Source organism: Arvicanthis niloticus, chromosome 13, assembly GCF_011762505.2.
Source record: "Arvicanthis niloticus isolate mArvNil1 chromosome 13, mArvNil1.pat.X, whole genome shotgun sequence".
Lineage (NCBI taxonomy): Eukaryota > Metazoa > Chordata > Mammalia > Rodentia > Muridae > Arvicanthis > Arvicanthis niloticus.
Genome location: NC_047670.1, coordinates 75,241,462 through 75,254,446, shown reverse-complemented (window position 1 = coordinate 75,254,446; position 12,985 = coordinate 75,241,462). Strand labels below are relative to the sequence as shown.

Below are 12,985 nucleotides of genomic sequence, written 5' to 3'. Positions count from 1 at the left end.
ATTATGAGGATGACTCTTAACAATGGAGACCAGCCTGTTTGGGCTTGACGTGAGCAGGATATGAGGCTTCTCAGGGCCACCTGCCCTGAGCATTCCCTGACGTATCTGTGAATGTCTACTTGGGGCTCTTCGCAGATGCCTTTCTTTCATATCTCAGTCTATTCTATTCATACCCAATTGTGGGATGGGCTAAGATCTTCTTTCTCATGGGAGCTTGTAAGTCTTTCACTGATATCTCAAAGCCAAGGGCAGAGAGAAAAGATGTCTCTCTGCTGTTCTTTGATCTCCCTCTTAGACTAGGTCTCAAGTCTGCGTCTGCACTACACGTGTCCAGCACACACAGATGCCTCTTTTGCATGTTTTATAATTAGAGATTAAACCCAGGCCTTGCACTGTGTTTCACTACTGAGCTACATCCACAGACATTAAAACAAACAAACAAACAAACACGAATGAACAAACACTGGCTGTCCTTGAACTTGTCCTGTAGATCAGGCTTGCCTTGAATTCAGAGATCCACCTACCTCTGCCTTCCCAGTGCTGGAATTATAGGCTACCACACTTGGCTAAAAAAAAAAATTTTTTTTTAAAAAGATATTTATAACTGGGAACCAGGATTAGTATGGGGTAGAAGTAGATGGTCAAGGATGTAGGCTTATAGAATTCAATTTTGAAACAAGGTGCAAGCCGAGTTAAACTCATAACCCATCAGCTTCTGTAGCTTTTGTGGAATTGAGTCCTAGGCAATGTTCAAAGCCAAGAAAGATCACAGCCCCCAGGCTCTCAATGTTCTGTAAATCTTTACTCAAGTCAAAGGTCTCAAACGCATATGTAGAACAAGGCAGACAACTGTTACTTTCCCTTCATTTTTAATATTAAATTATGTGTTTGTAAGTGTGTGGGTGCATGTGAGGCTGGAGGCGTCTTCATATCCCTTTGGAGCTGGAATCACATGGGTGATGGGAATTGAACACATGTCCTCAGAGACAGCAGTACATGCTTTTAATTGCTGAGTCTTCTCTCCCACCTGCAAGCTAACTCTTAACACCAAGTAGTTTAGAACTACCCAGTTGTTAGTGAGGTCTTAATGGGAACATCTGCCAGTAAATCATGCCATTTCAGCCAGGTTCCCAGCTAAGAGTCCTAACCTTAACCCTAACCACTATGAAGCCTTGGCAGGTACAGACTGCAAAAACCAAAACTTTGAGTGTCCTGAGACCCCACACAAAGGAGGATCCTGGCTCTGAGGGGTGGCAACCTTACTAATAACGGTGTGGTGGAAGGAAGGGTAGATGAGACCCAGAAGTCAAGAGACTGGCCCTAAAACCACCAGCTGCTCAACTGAGCCAAGATCTACAAAGTGAGATGAGCAAGGCTCTCCTCTGGACTGTCCCTCAGTAGCTTATGGCTCTGTTACACACTTCTGGGTCTCCAGGTTAAACCCTTACTGGACATAATGAGAAAATTTGGTCAAGTGCACAAAGGAGTCAAACCTAAAAGAAACCTAAAAGAAAAAAAGAGAGTTAAAAAGACGAAGTTCAACCATGCAGGCACAGAAGGAAGTGGACACTGGGTGACTTGTCCATGGAGGGGATGTATCAGCAGGTCAAGGTCAGTCTGAGGTGTCGGCACCTGCACGTTCTCATTCCTGAACACAACTGCTAGCTAACTCCTACAAGCAATGAGAAAGATTGTGGAAGTATTTCACAGGGCACAAACGCCAATGTAGGCAGAGACCTGAGGAGAAAAAAAAAAATACCTGTTTGGGAATTCACATGGTTTACTAACAAAGAGAACTGATGTAAGATGTTGTCTGAGTATCCTCATGGCTCCATAACAGTAGTGCTTGCAGCAGCTTTAAGAGACAACAAGGAAAAATGAATCTGTATCAGGGCAACAGACATGGCGGGCGATGAACTTGTTCTGACAGGAAGTCACCAGTGGATGAGTGCTAAGCTGGGACCTAAAACTACACCGACAAGCTCTACACTGCCCAGAGAACTAGGCTCACTCCTCTGGTGGACAACATACATTCTTGGCAGGCCTAGCTGTCTGGGTACCGGTCAATGCCTATTTTCCACCCACAATTTAAAAGTGTCAATCTATGGGCCCATCATTACAGAGTAAGGGTGTCCCTGCAGCAGGCTGTGACTCTGTGTATGGGTTTCTGCTGCAGGATATTTTCCCGCTACATTTGCAATAAAGTTCAGTCACTGGGCAGTGTGAGAGGTAGGCGGAGTGAGAAAAGGGAGGAAAGAGGGGGAGGAGGAGGAGGAGGAGAGAAGATGGCTGTGGATGTACGCGTGTCTCTAGCAGTCTAGCAGACTTAAGTCTTAAGTCTAAGTTATAATATCTAGGTTAGATAATTGGGCAACAATTCTGATTGTGAGGGCATCTTGTTAATTGGGTATTTCCAAGTATATAAATCCATTGGATAATCTTTAAGCATTAAGAGTCTTTATTCTACCGGGTACCGCGGGCATAGCGGGAATGATCTGGGCTCTGCCGAGCATTGTGGACAGTGTGGTGGATTGGCAGAGCCAGCCACCACGCTGGTGTTTCGTGTGTGCCAGGGTCTGCACATCTAGCTAGCCAGAGCCCCAGTCAGAGCCGAAGAGCAGCGGGAACATGGCGGCTGCTTGGAAACATGACGGATCGGGCACTGTTTTCTAAATATTACCCATAACAGGTTTCATCTCCTAGGCTCTGAGAGAGAAGCAGCCATGTTTGATACTCTATATTGTCCACAACACAGAGGATGTTTTGCATATCATGGATATTCAATAAACATCAGACATGTGAATAGCCGGACAGAGGTAAGAGGTCAAACAGTGTGGTTCTTGTGTGAACCCTGTTCCCACACCCTGGGTTACCTTGGCATAGAGCTAGGCTAGAGCTGCTGTAGAAGCTGGTACAAGCTCCCCCAGAGCTGGGGCCATGCTGCCTTGTCCTCCTGGGATTCCTTACTAACTAAGGCAGTTCAGTACAGAGTACAGTATTCAATTCATGTTGACTACCAGCGATTGGTATAGAGCAATCTTCAGAGCCAGTGTGGGACCTGCAGCAGTGTAATAATCCAGCACCTTCTGAAAGCTAGAGGAACTGATGGGTTACAGTCAGTTATCACATGCCCATCTTACTGCTGTAAGTGGTGGCCTGGGTTCAGGTGCATGTGACTGTGCCTGAAGCTAAGGTTGCTCAGCCCAGAGAGAAAGTGGTTCAGGTTGGGGCTGACCACAGAAGAAAGGGAAGCGTTGTCCCAGACCACAGTTCTTGGGCAGCCAGACTATGGTAGAGGACTTGTCTATGTCCTCATTAGGTCTGAGAGATGAGGGGCTTGTGTGGGCATCTTCCTGAGCCCAGGTGCCCCTAGAGTTACTGTGCATGTCCCCTTCTCTAGGAAGAGAGGCAGCCTAGCTCCAGGTGTCAGCCTAGCTCCAGGTGTCAGCCCATATGCTTCCCCACAGCTGGAACCCATGGCTGCTTAAGTGTCTAGGTCTGTTAACTGCAAGGTCCGCCCCCTTTCCCTGGAGTTTGTCAACCTGACTACACCTGGAGTTAAAACCCAAAACACGGAGGGCACACCTGTGAGGGGTTTCTGCTTGATTTGAAGGGAAGACTCACTTCTAATATGGATCTTTAAGGTGGAAAAGGCACACCTTCCATCCAGATCTTTTGAGGTGGGAAGACTGTCCTCTAATCTGGGCCACGCCTTGTGTGGGAGCCTAGATAAGAACATGGAAGAAGGAAGATTTGCTCTTGGCCTGCCTGTTCTCACCTCACTAGCAAGTCTATTCTTTCCCTGGCATCAGAGCCTGGTTCTTTGGGATTCTGGGGGACACTGAAGACCAGCTGAGATATTCAGCCTTGTGGACTGGACAGTGACTGGATTCTTGGAACTTCTGTTCATAGGCAGCCATTGTTGGACTGGCTGGACCATAGCTTGTAAGTCATTCAAATAAATTCTATCCTTCCTATCTATCTATCTATCTATCTATCTACCTACCTACCTACCTATCTACCTATCATCTGCTGCCTGTCTGTCTGTCTGTCTATAATCACTCTGTAAGTTCTGACAAATACACCAAGCTTGCTGAAACAGGAGAGAATGAGACAATGTCAGCTCCTGGAAGCACTCACTAACCACAGAGGTCGAAGAGAACTCGGGAAGGGAATGTGTTTATGAAGAAGTCATTGCTGGTGCAGTCCTGAAAGATCTTCCAATTGATCTGTCCTAGATTCCATAGGAATTCCACAGACAAATCACCACACAGCTCACAAAGCCTCTTGGAAACACGCCCACCCAGGCTCCAGCCTCTAAGTCCTTCATCCCAGCCCCCAGATGATTTCTCCACAGCCTTGGTCCTGTGAGTCTCACACACCCTTTCTTTTAATGAAGCAAGAGAAAAGTTTTAGTTACTGTAGGAAGTGGAAGACAGTCACGCTTAGTTACTGCTGGTGGGGTGAGAATCAGGTGCTGCTGTTTCCAACCTGAAAACACAACAAGGGAGCTTGAGGTCACGAAGCTGTGGACAAGGTCATACAGCCTGGAGGACAAAAGTTTTCGTTTGGTGATCACAGCAGAAATGGCCACATCTCAGGCCCTTTTTCCCAGAAGTGACTTGACTGGCACACCTGGAAAGTATCCATGCCATGGACAGGTACAACAGGCCCTGCCCCCAATGCCTCCACCCTACCTCATCCCCAGACCCCACCTCGTTCCTGTAACCCACTTCATCCATACACCCCGCCTCCTGCCCACACCCACCTCATCTCAGAATCCCATCTCATAGCAGCAGAAAGGGGATGTCCTGCTGTCATAGAGCAAGAACCTTCCACTGTCCAGGCTAAAGACAGGGGTCTTTATGAATCTAAATAAACCAGGCCCAGTGGTAAGAGGGACAGAACAGGCTCTTCAGAGGTCCTGTTCTCCAAGTAAGAGCTAACTGTCATGACAGGACCTTCACCCAAGCCTGCAGGTAGGTATACACCAATTGCTAAGCTAGCCCCAGCTCCTGCCACGAAGGACAAGGGATGGATAACTGGACACCTACAGCCACAATGAGGAAGTCCAACCAGCACCAGGCGTTGGTGAAGAACTTGACGAAGCCGTAGGCTGTCCATTTGAGCAACATCTCCAGGATGAAGATGTAGGTGAAGACCTTGTCTGCGTACTCCAGGATGGTACGGATGGTCTTCCTCTGCTCGATGTAGATGTCCTCAAAGGCCTGGAAGAGATGCAGCAGCTGCTGAATCAGGGGAGTGTGCCAGCATCGCAGCTCCTAACGCAAGCTGCCTGCTGTCGGGTTCCTGCTCCTCCACTCTGCTCCCTGGCTTCCCCTCCTTGCTTATTTAGTCAGTGATGCTAGGGATTGAACCCAGGGCTCGGCATATAAAGGGTAGCCACTGAGTCCAGGAAAGTGTTTTATTGAGAAAAAATTTACATTCCATATTTGAATGTCTAATTCAATGGATTTTAGGATAGTACATATCCATCTATAAATTTATAACATTTTAGTTCACCAGGAGAACTTACACATCCTCTAGCTGTCACCATCTGGCCCCCTCATCCTGTTGATCCTCAGTATACTAATCTGCCCTTTTTGGGCATTTCATACAAGTAAGATGACCCAGTACATTGGTTTTCTTTGTGCCTGGCTGCTTCCTCTTTTTTTTTTTTTTTAATTGTTTTCTTTTTAGTCACGTGTCTGGGTGTGTGTTTGTGTAAGGGTATGTATGCAGGAGTGCGGGTGACCACAGAGGCTATGTTGAATTGCCTGTACCTGGACATACAGGAAATTGTGGTCTGCCTGATATGAGTGCTGGAAACCAAACTCAGGTCCTCTGGAAGAGCAGCGTGTATTCTTAACGGCTGAGCCACCTCCAGCCCCGAGGCCTAGCTTCTCAAAGTTCTCAATCTCTCTCCACACTGCCGTGTGTGTGTGTGTGTGTGTGTGTGTGTGTGTGTGTGTGTGTGACTCTTTATGGAGGAACATGACTCTAAGGTATGGACACACCACATGTTGTTTACTTATCATTACTTGATGTACACTTCGGCCGTTTCTACTTTTAAGCTAGTATGAATAATTCTACTATGCACGTTTGTGTTTTATTGGCAATGTGTTTCCAATTGAACTTGGTGCTACATCCTTAACATTGGAGAAACTAGGAACTGTTTCCCAAAGTTTCCGCAGGACTTCACACTCATCAGTAGGGTGTGAGTGTTCCAGTTACTCACCCCCTTGCCCATTGTTAATCAGATTTGACAAGACCCTTTCTGTTAGCTTCTCCATGCCACAGATATGAGTGGAGGCCCCAGGGGTGGGAGAGTCTGCGGGGTAGAAATTCATAGTTCTATTCTCTCGCTATGGGTCTCATGAAGGAGGTAGGTCCTCCTCTTGCTCGGTGCTGGACTATGTGGTTGTGGTGCTCAGAGGAAGTGTGATGCTTACACCTGTGATTGGGAGAGTAGAAAGGCACACCTGTAGGTGTGTCAGTGAGAGTGCTTCCAGGGGAGACCAAAAGGATGGTTGATGGGCTCAAACTCTGAATGGCTTACTGGGAGATGGTAGAGCTTCATGTTCAGTTGAATGAAGAAGCTCCCTGGGAGCTTGAGGGTGTTACTTTGCTGGTGTCCTTGCTTCCAGTCCACCATGAGGTAAACTGTGTCCCCTCCGCATGCCCCTGCTGCCGTGGCCTTCTACCTCCATAGTCCCAGAAACAAGAAGCCAAATGGCCAAGCACTGAGGCTTCTGGGAGGAGGAGCCAAGGTAAGGTTATCTATCAGACATTTTGTCACAGAGACATGAACAGTGCCCCGCAGGAGGAGATGCCATGGATGTGGAGAGCAGCGCCCTGCCAGGCAGCAAGAAGCACCTGCTTTGAACAGTCCCAAAGGGGAGAACAGGTCCTTTACAACGCTGTCTCCCAAAATGGACAGTTGGGGATGGAGCCCATTGGTAGCAAGCTTAACCAGCATGTGCAGGGCCCTGGTATGGATCCCAGCACCAAAAAAAAAAAAAAAAAAAAAAAAAGAAAGAAAGAAAGAAAAAGAAAAGTGTATATCAGCTGTGCCATCTCAATGCATGAATGAACAGGGCAGACATGTCGTGGGACCCGAGACCCTCCACATGGACTTGTCACAAGCATCTTTATTTAAGGAAAACAAGCAAGAGCTTCACCTTAAGGCAGAGCTCTGGTTAGAAATCTATTCTGTAAGTGAAACTGAGATGCCAAGAAAGGTCTCCTGTCACCAGGCGTCCTCCCCCTGAGGCTCACAACTGTATTCTATGCTTTCCTTGCGTGATGTGGCTAGGGCTCCCCTCCAGCCAGCCAGCCAGCCTTCCCTCACTCCTTCCCTCCTCCCTGTTATTTTCTTTCTTTGAAACAGGGTCTCACTATGTAGCCCTGGATGTCCTAGGACTCATTTTGTAGACCAGGCTGGCCTATAACTCGGAGATCCACTTGCCTTTGTTTCCTGGGTGCTGGGTAAAGGCGTGCACCACCGGGTACACGTCTATTAACTGTACAGGGTCTTCTTGTGCCAAGTCAGTATTTCCTATTTTGGTCTTCGATGATGAATGAAAATTGCTACAGAAAGCATAAAACCTTTGGGCCTCCACTACTTTATTCTGTGTGTGGAGAGGGAAAGGAAGGGGAGGCTGCCCGCACTCTGTGACTTGGAGAACGGCAGTGATGAACACCACCCCATTCTCCTAGTCTGCTAGGATCTGCTAGGGACCATGTTACTCTTACCCTGGAGCCTCCACTGCACCTCAGGAAGTCCTCATGTGACAGGTGATCCAGGATGGGGGACAGCCTTGTTCCCCATCTAGATTGGTGTTTACTCTGCCATCTTTTGGGCCCCCTGCCTTAATCCTGAGGCCTTCCTTCACAAAGCTTCCTCTTGGATCTCACCAGCTTCTCCTCCTTGGGCTAGTACTACCACACACTTGCCCTTCTCAGCCTCTCTGAAGGGTCCTCTGTGACAGCCCAGCTGAACAAGGGTGCAAACGCCAAGATAATGAGTCCATGAGAGGAAGAATCTCTGCTCAGCTCTGCACGGCTCCCTGCTGCCAAGCACTGAGACCAGAACAGACCTGGATCTCTGAACACTAGCTATGTGGTGGGTCTTCCAGGGCGTGGCTGAGTGGAGGGCTCCATCCTGCCTACCTCGGGAACGGAAATGAAGAGCTAGCACTCTGGATGTTGTGAAGAGGGACACTCATCTCAGGAAGCTGCCTGGGGTAGGGCAAAGCTGGCAGTGACAGGTTTGTCTTTATCCCCATGCAAAGAGCATTGAAGGTTCTGGGATTCGTCTTAAGGTCAGATGTGAAGAAGGGTGGATTCTAGACTCAGGGCGCTACATGCCAGCCAGCTCAAAGCGCTTAAACACATTCCTGTTCTTGGGACCTCTGTCTATCAAAAGACTGGGCAGAAACCTCACCCAGCCTCTGCTCAGTGTTTCTTTGTACCCTTCCTTCCCCCACCAGCCACTTTTCATTCTCACGACTCTCACCAGGGCGCCACTGCTGAGCAGAATCATGAAGATGATGAAGGTCTCAAACCAGTTGTGCTCCACAATGAGGAAGCAGGTTTTCCGCAGGATCCACCATGACTTGCCTAGTCCTTCCTCGATGTTGACCTGGCAGCACTTGAACCGCTGGACACAACCTGGCACCAATGGGAGAGTCAGGTCAGACTGGACGCTTTATGACTGGTCCCTTTCCAGGCTCCCACTCCACAGTAGGGAGGGTAGCAGCTGAACATGGTGAGAACCGCTGAGACTATGCTGCAAGGGTAATAAAAAGGCGAGACCTCTGGAATCACAAAGATCCCTACAAGGAAGTTGTGAGAGGGGCGGGAAGCACAGCGCCCCGCGGAGGCCTTTCTAATGGTAGTCTGGGGGCCAGTGTCAAGAGAAGACAGGCACAGAAAACTAAGACTGGGAACTTGTATGTCAGAACCGAGTAAGAAAAATGATTTTTAAAACGCAATAAAAAACCCCAAACAAAACAAAACAAAACCAACAACAACAACAACAACAACAACAAAAAACTGCACCAAGATGGTGCCCAGCCACAGCGCCTCCAGCCTGGGCAGCCATGACTGAATAGCGCACAGTTCATGCCCAGCCTGTCCCTGCCCCTTTCACCCTCTGTGAAGCAGGCATCTGGATCCAAGTATTCCTCAGGCTGCTCCACAGGGACTTCTTCCACCTCAGGCTTGATGTCGATGGTACTTCCTTCTGAGGAGCTGGTATCGTCCAGTTTCTAGACACAAAGGAAGAGGATGGTCAGGGAGCTGTGTGGGAGGATCACGGCCCTCGATCACGCATACGTGACCTCTGCTAGGGGTCAGGTACAGACAGACACTAACCACAGGGTCAGGTGGATTAAGAGCAGGGACAAACTAAAGGGTGGACTGCAGAATCCATGCAACTAACTCTGGATAGCCCAGGGAGCTCCGTCCCCAAGGGAAGACCTAGCACGACCCTGGGGGACTGGAATGGCTCTCAAAGTGGCTACTGTAAATCTCTCCCTGAAGCCCACAGCTGAGCCAGTCTTTGGGGCCGAGAGTGCCCCGTTGGTCCTCACACACAACATGGAGGGTTTTCTTGGTTTGGACCTTACATCTTTGCTGCCTTCAGGGTCTGATTCGCTGCTAACATCCTCTGTGTTGAGGTTCTCAAAATCAGACTCGCCCACAGCAATGGGGACCCGGACGGTCAAGTTTGGGTTGTTAATGAAGGACATGTGGTCCTCGTCGATGATGTACTTCTCCACGCTGCTGCCGATGCCGCTGGTGGTTCCGTTCCCGTTCTTCTGGAAGTCGCCGTTCCGGTGGATATCCACGCCGGTGTGGTTGGCGATGCAGTTGGCCTTCTTCTCGTACAGCTCATCTAGAGGTTTCACTTCATCCGCCTCCCGTTGCTTGAAGTGTGCCTGCATGAAGGCGTGCACCTTTAATTTGGTCCAGGCCACGCCCTTCTTGATCCGGATCACGGAGATCTGCAGGTTGTTCATTTCCCCGTCGTCGTCTGTGGCCGCCAGGTTGTCTGCGCTGAAGGAGCTCAGAAGCAAGGCCAGAAATAGGTTCAGCACCTGCAGCGGCAGCAGTGGCAGCAGAAAAAGGAGCAAATATGGAATTGTCTTAGGAAGTTATCCTCTCTCCTCAGGGTTACAAATCGGAAGCCAACAGAGTCACATAGACTGCAAAGGGTTTCTGTGCTGTGTTGGCTCCTGTCATAGTTCATTTTGTTCATTTTTTGTGCAAAAGATGGAATGCCTGGCCTTGTGCATGCTAGCGTGCTAAGTGTTTAGCCCCTCCAGATGGTATTTTAAATACCCCATCACCAGATGGAAATTCCTTTTGTTTCTACTGTAAGGAGTTTTGCACTTTTCCTGGCCCTCTCTACTTATACCTGTGTATGACGATGCCCAAAATATATTAATTTTCTTATGACAAGAAGCAAAGGCTGTATTCACTTTGAAAGACAATTATCCAAAAATAAGACCAAAACTGCCTGTATGGATGACTGGGGAGGGCAGATGAGTGCGCAGAGTCATGGGTTTGTGTTAGCAGATGTCTCAAAGGACCCAAGTTTGAAAAATAAAATTAGGTTTCCAGAGCCATACTTTCATAAACCAAGAAGGCAAAACTGAAATACGTATGCCACCCTCCCCCAAGGGTGTGTTCTGGAGCTTCAGGGACACTTTAATGGCAGATCACGTGCACAGCATGTGCAAGGCCCTGTAACATATCAACAACTAGGCAAAAAAGATGTGAGTTATCTCTGCTTTCCTAATGTTTATAAAAATCCCTTTGCTAGGAGCAGGGGCAGAGCCTGTAAACCGGCTACATGTACAGCTACAGCAGGACCACCAGGGTCAGGACTTCAGTGTCTACTGCAGAGCCAGACGTCAAGCCATGAAATGCGAGCTTTGTTTAAATTCCCCGTTTTACCATGTTGGATAACACACACTACTGTTCTGGTCTCATTATGTAGCCCAAGCTGGCCTTAAATTCACGGTCCTGATGCCTCAGCCTCCTGAGTGCTGGCATTACAGGTGTGAACCACCCAGCTTGCTAACTGCTGTGAAATGAAGGGGTATAAACAATGATCAAGATCTCAAAGAGTCATTCCTGTCAGCTACATCAGAAGGCTGGGGCAGAGACAGAGATGGGCTGATACAGTCTGACCAACTGGATATCTGGTAACACATATATCTCCTTTGCCTAACCTGAAGAGACTCTGATCTGGTGCAGGGCCTGGCTTTGCCTTTTTTTTTTTTTTTTTAAACTGAATGAACCTTATGTGACTATGATTTTTTACTGACTGAACCTTGTGAGACTATGATGCAGGTAGTTTTGTGATCATACTATAGAAATGCAAAGATGCAGCCAAGAGATGCTGTGAGGAAGGCTGTGGGTACAGGAACATGTGAAGAAAGACATATAAAGGCAGGAGCTGCCCACACAAAAGGGGTGGGGGAAGGACCTGGACTTGGGGGAGGACTGTGGAGAGTGTCAGGGATTGCAGATGCATTGTGGTGACTGTTTTTACTATGGGAGAGCCATGGCTGGCTCCAAGGAATGTGTTCAGTGCAAGAAAGCTTCTTACAGAAGAATTGGGAGAACTGATTGATGTGAGTTTATAGGGATTGTGTGAGCCACTCTATAAGGACTGTGTAAGCTGCTCTATAGGGGTTGTGTGAGTTGCTCTATAGGGGTTGTGTGAGTTGCACTATAGGGATTGTGTGAGCTACTCTATAGGGACTGTGGGAGCCACTTTCCCTGCTGTAGGGGGCACAAGTCACCCAGTGAACACATGGCAACATCTGCGGACATTTTGGCCATTGAAATTTGGTAGATGCTACTAGTAGCTGGTGGGCAGAGACTGGAGATGGTGTTAAAAGTTCAACAATGCATGTGGAGGAGGCCACAACAAACAAATATACAGCCCGGGATTTCAACATTGCCAAGGTGAACAGATGCTGATTTTTCTAGAAAAAGGTAACTTGTTGTAATTGGAAGGACAGACAGACAACGCCCCTGAAGTCTATCAGCTGTGCATGACCTGAGTCCGTGGGGGAATCACTTAACCTTACTCTGGTTTGTTCTTTCGATCATGACCTCGGGTTACCAAGTTATAGAGTGCCATGACTCAGTCGAGACTCTGGTAATAAACAGGCATTCCTTCATTTGTGCCTTAAAGCGGATCTGAGCCAAGAAAGAGTTCACCAGAGAAGGTGGTGGAGAAGCCTGGTGGGATGGGGCGAGGGAGTCGGTACTGACCACCAGGTTGCCGATGACCATGACCATCATGAAGACGATGAGGCACATGGCCTGGCCGGCCACCTCCATGCAGTCCCACATGGTCTCGATCCACTCCCCACACAGCACTCGGAAGACGATGAGGAAGGAGTGGAAGAAGTCGTGCATGTGCCAGCGAGGGAGCTTGCATTCCTGGTTGATCTTACAGACACACTCCTTGTAGCTCTTTCCAAAGAGCTGCATGCCCACCACGGCGAAGATGAAGACAATGATGGCCAGCACCAGGGTCAGGTTGCCCAGGGCGCCGACCGAGTTCCCGATGATCTTGATCAGCATGTTTAGGGTGGGCCAGGACTTGGCCAATTTGAAGACTCGGAGCTAAGGAGAAAAACAACAACAACAACAATAATAATAAAAGGAAATGATAATGTCCTACCTCACCTGACGTTGCCAAAATAAAAAAACATGCAGAATTAGAAAGATTGGCTTAGACTCATCCTTAGGGAATTCTCAGAACTTCCTGATCATGTCTCAGACTGTAAGTGATTAAACTGAGTTATGGATAAGAGAAAACTGATGAAGTTCAGAAATCGAATAAAAACTTTAAGTCCAGGACCCAAGGACCCACCCCTGGATCTTCATGTCATTGAGTCAGAACACAGCCATTTCTGATTTGACTCTTGAGTTCTCAAAGAGATGAACTAGCAAG

The 12,985-nt window shown here is 48.2% G+C and overlaps 1 protein-coding gene across 6 annotated transcripts in view; it reads right to left on the bottom strand.

The window, feature by feature from the left end:
• The window catches only part of Scn8a (sodium voltage-gated channel alpha subunit 8), a 168,641-nt gene that overhangs the window by 21,762 nt on the left and 133,894 nt on the right, over window positions 1–12,985 (bottom strand). For all 6 annotated transcript variants that reach the window (XM_076912116.1, XM_076912117.1, XM_076912119.1 and 3 more), the window contains 5 exons: window positions 12,298–12,654; window positions 9,633–10,103; window positions 9,155–9,272; window positions 8,519–8,673; window positions 5,055–5,228 (listed from right to left, as the gene is read on the bottom strand). In XM_076912116.1, the coding sequence (XP_076768231.1) occupies window positions 5,055–5,228; window positions 8,519–8,673; window positions 9,155–9,272; window positions 9,633–10,103; window positions 12,298–12,654 (1,275 nt within the window). The remainder of the gene's footprint in view (window positions 1–5,054; window positions 5,229–8,518; window positions 8,674–9,154; window positions 9,273–9,632; window positions 10,104–12,297; window positions 12,655–12,985) is intronic.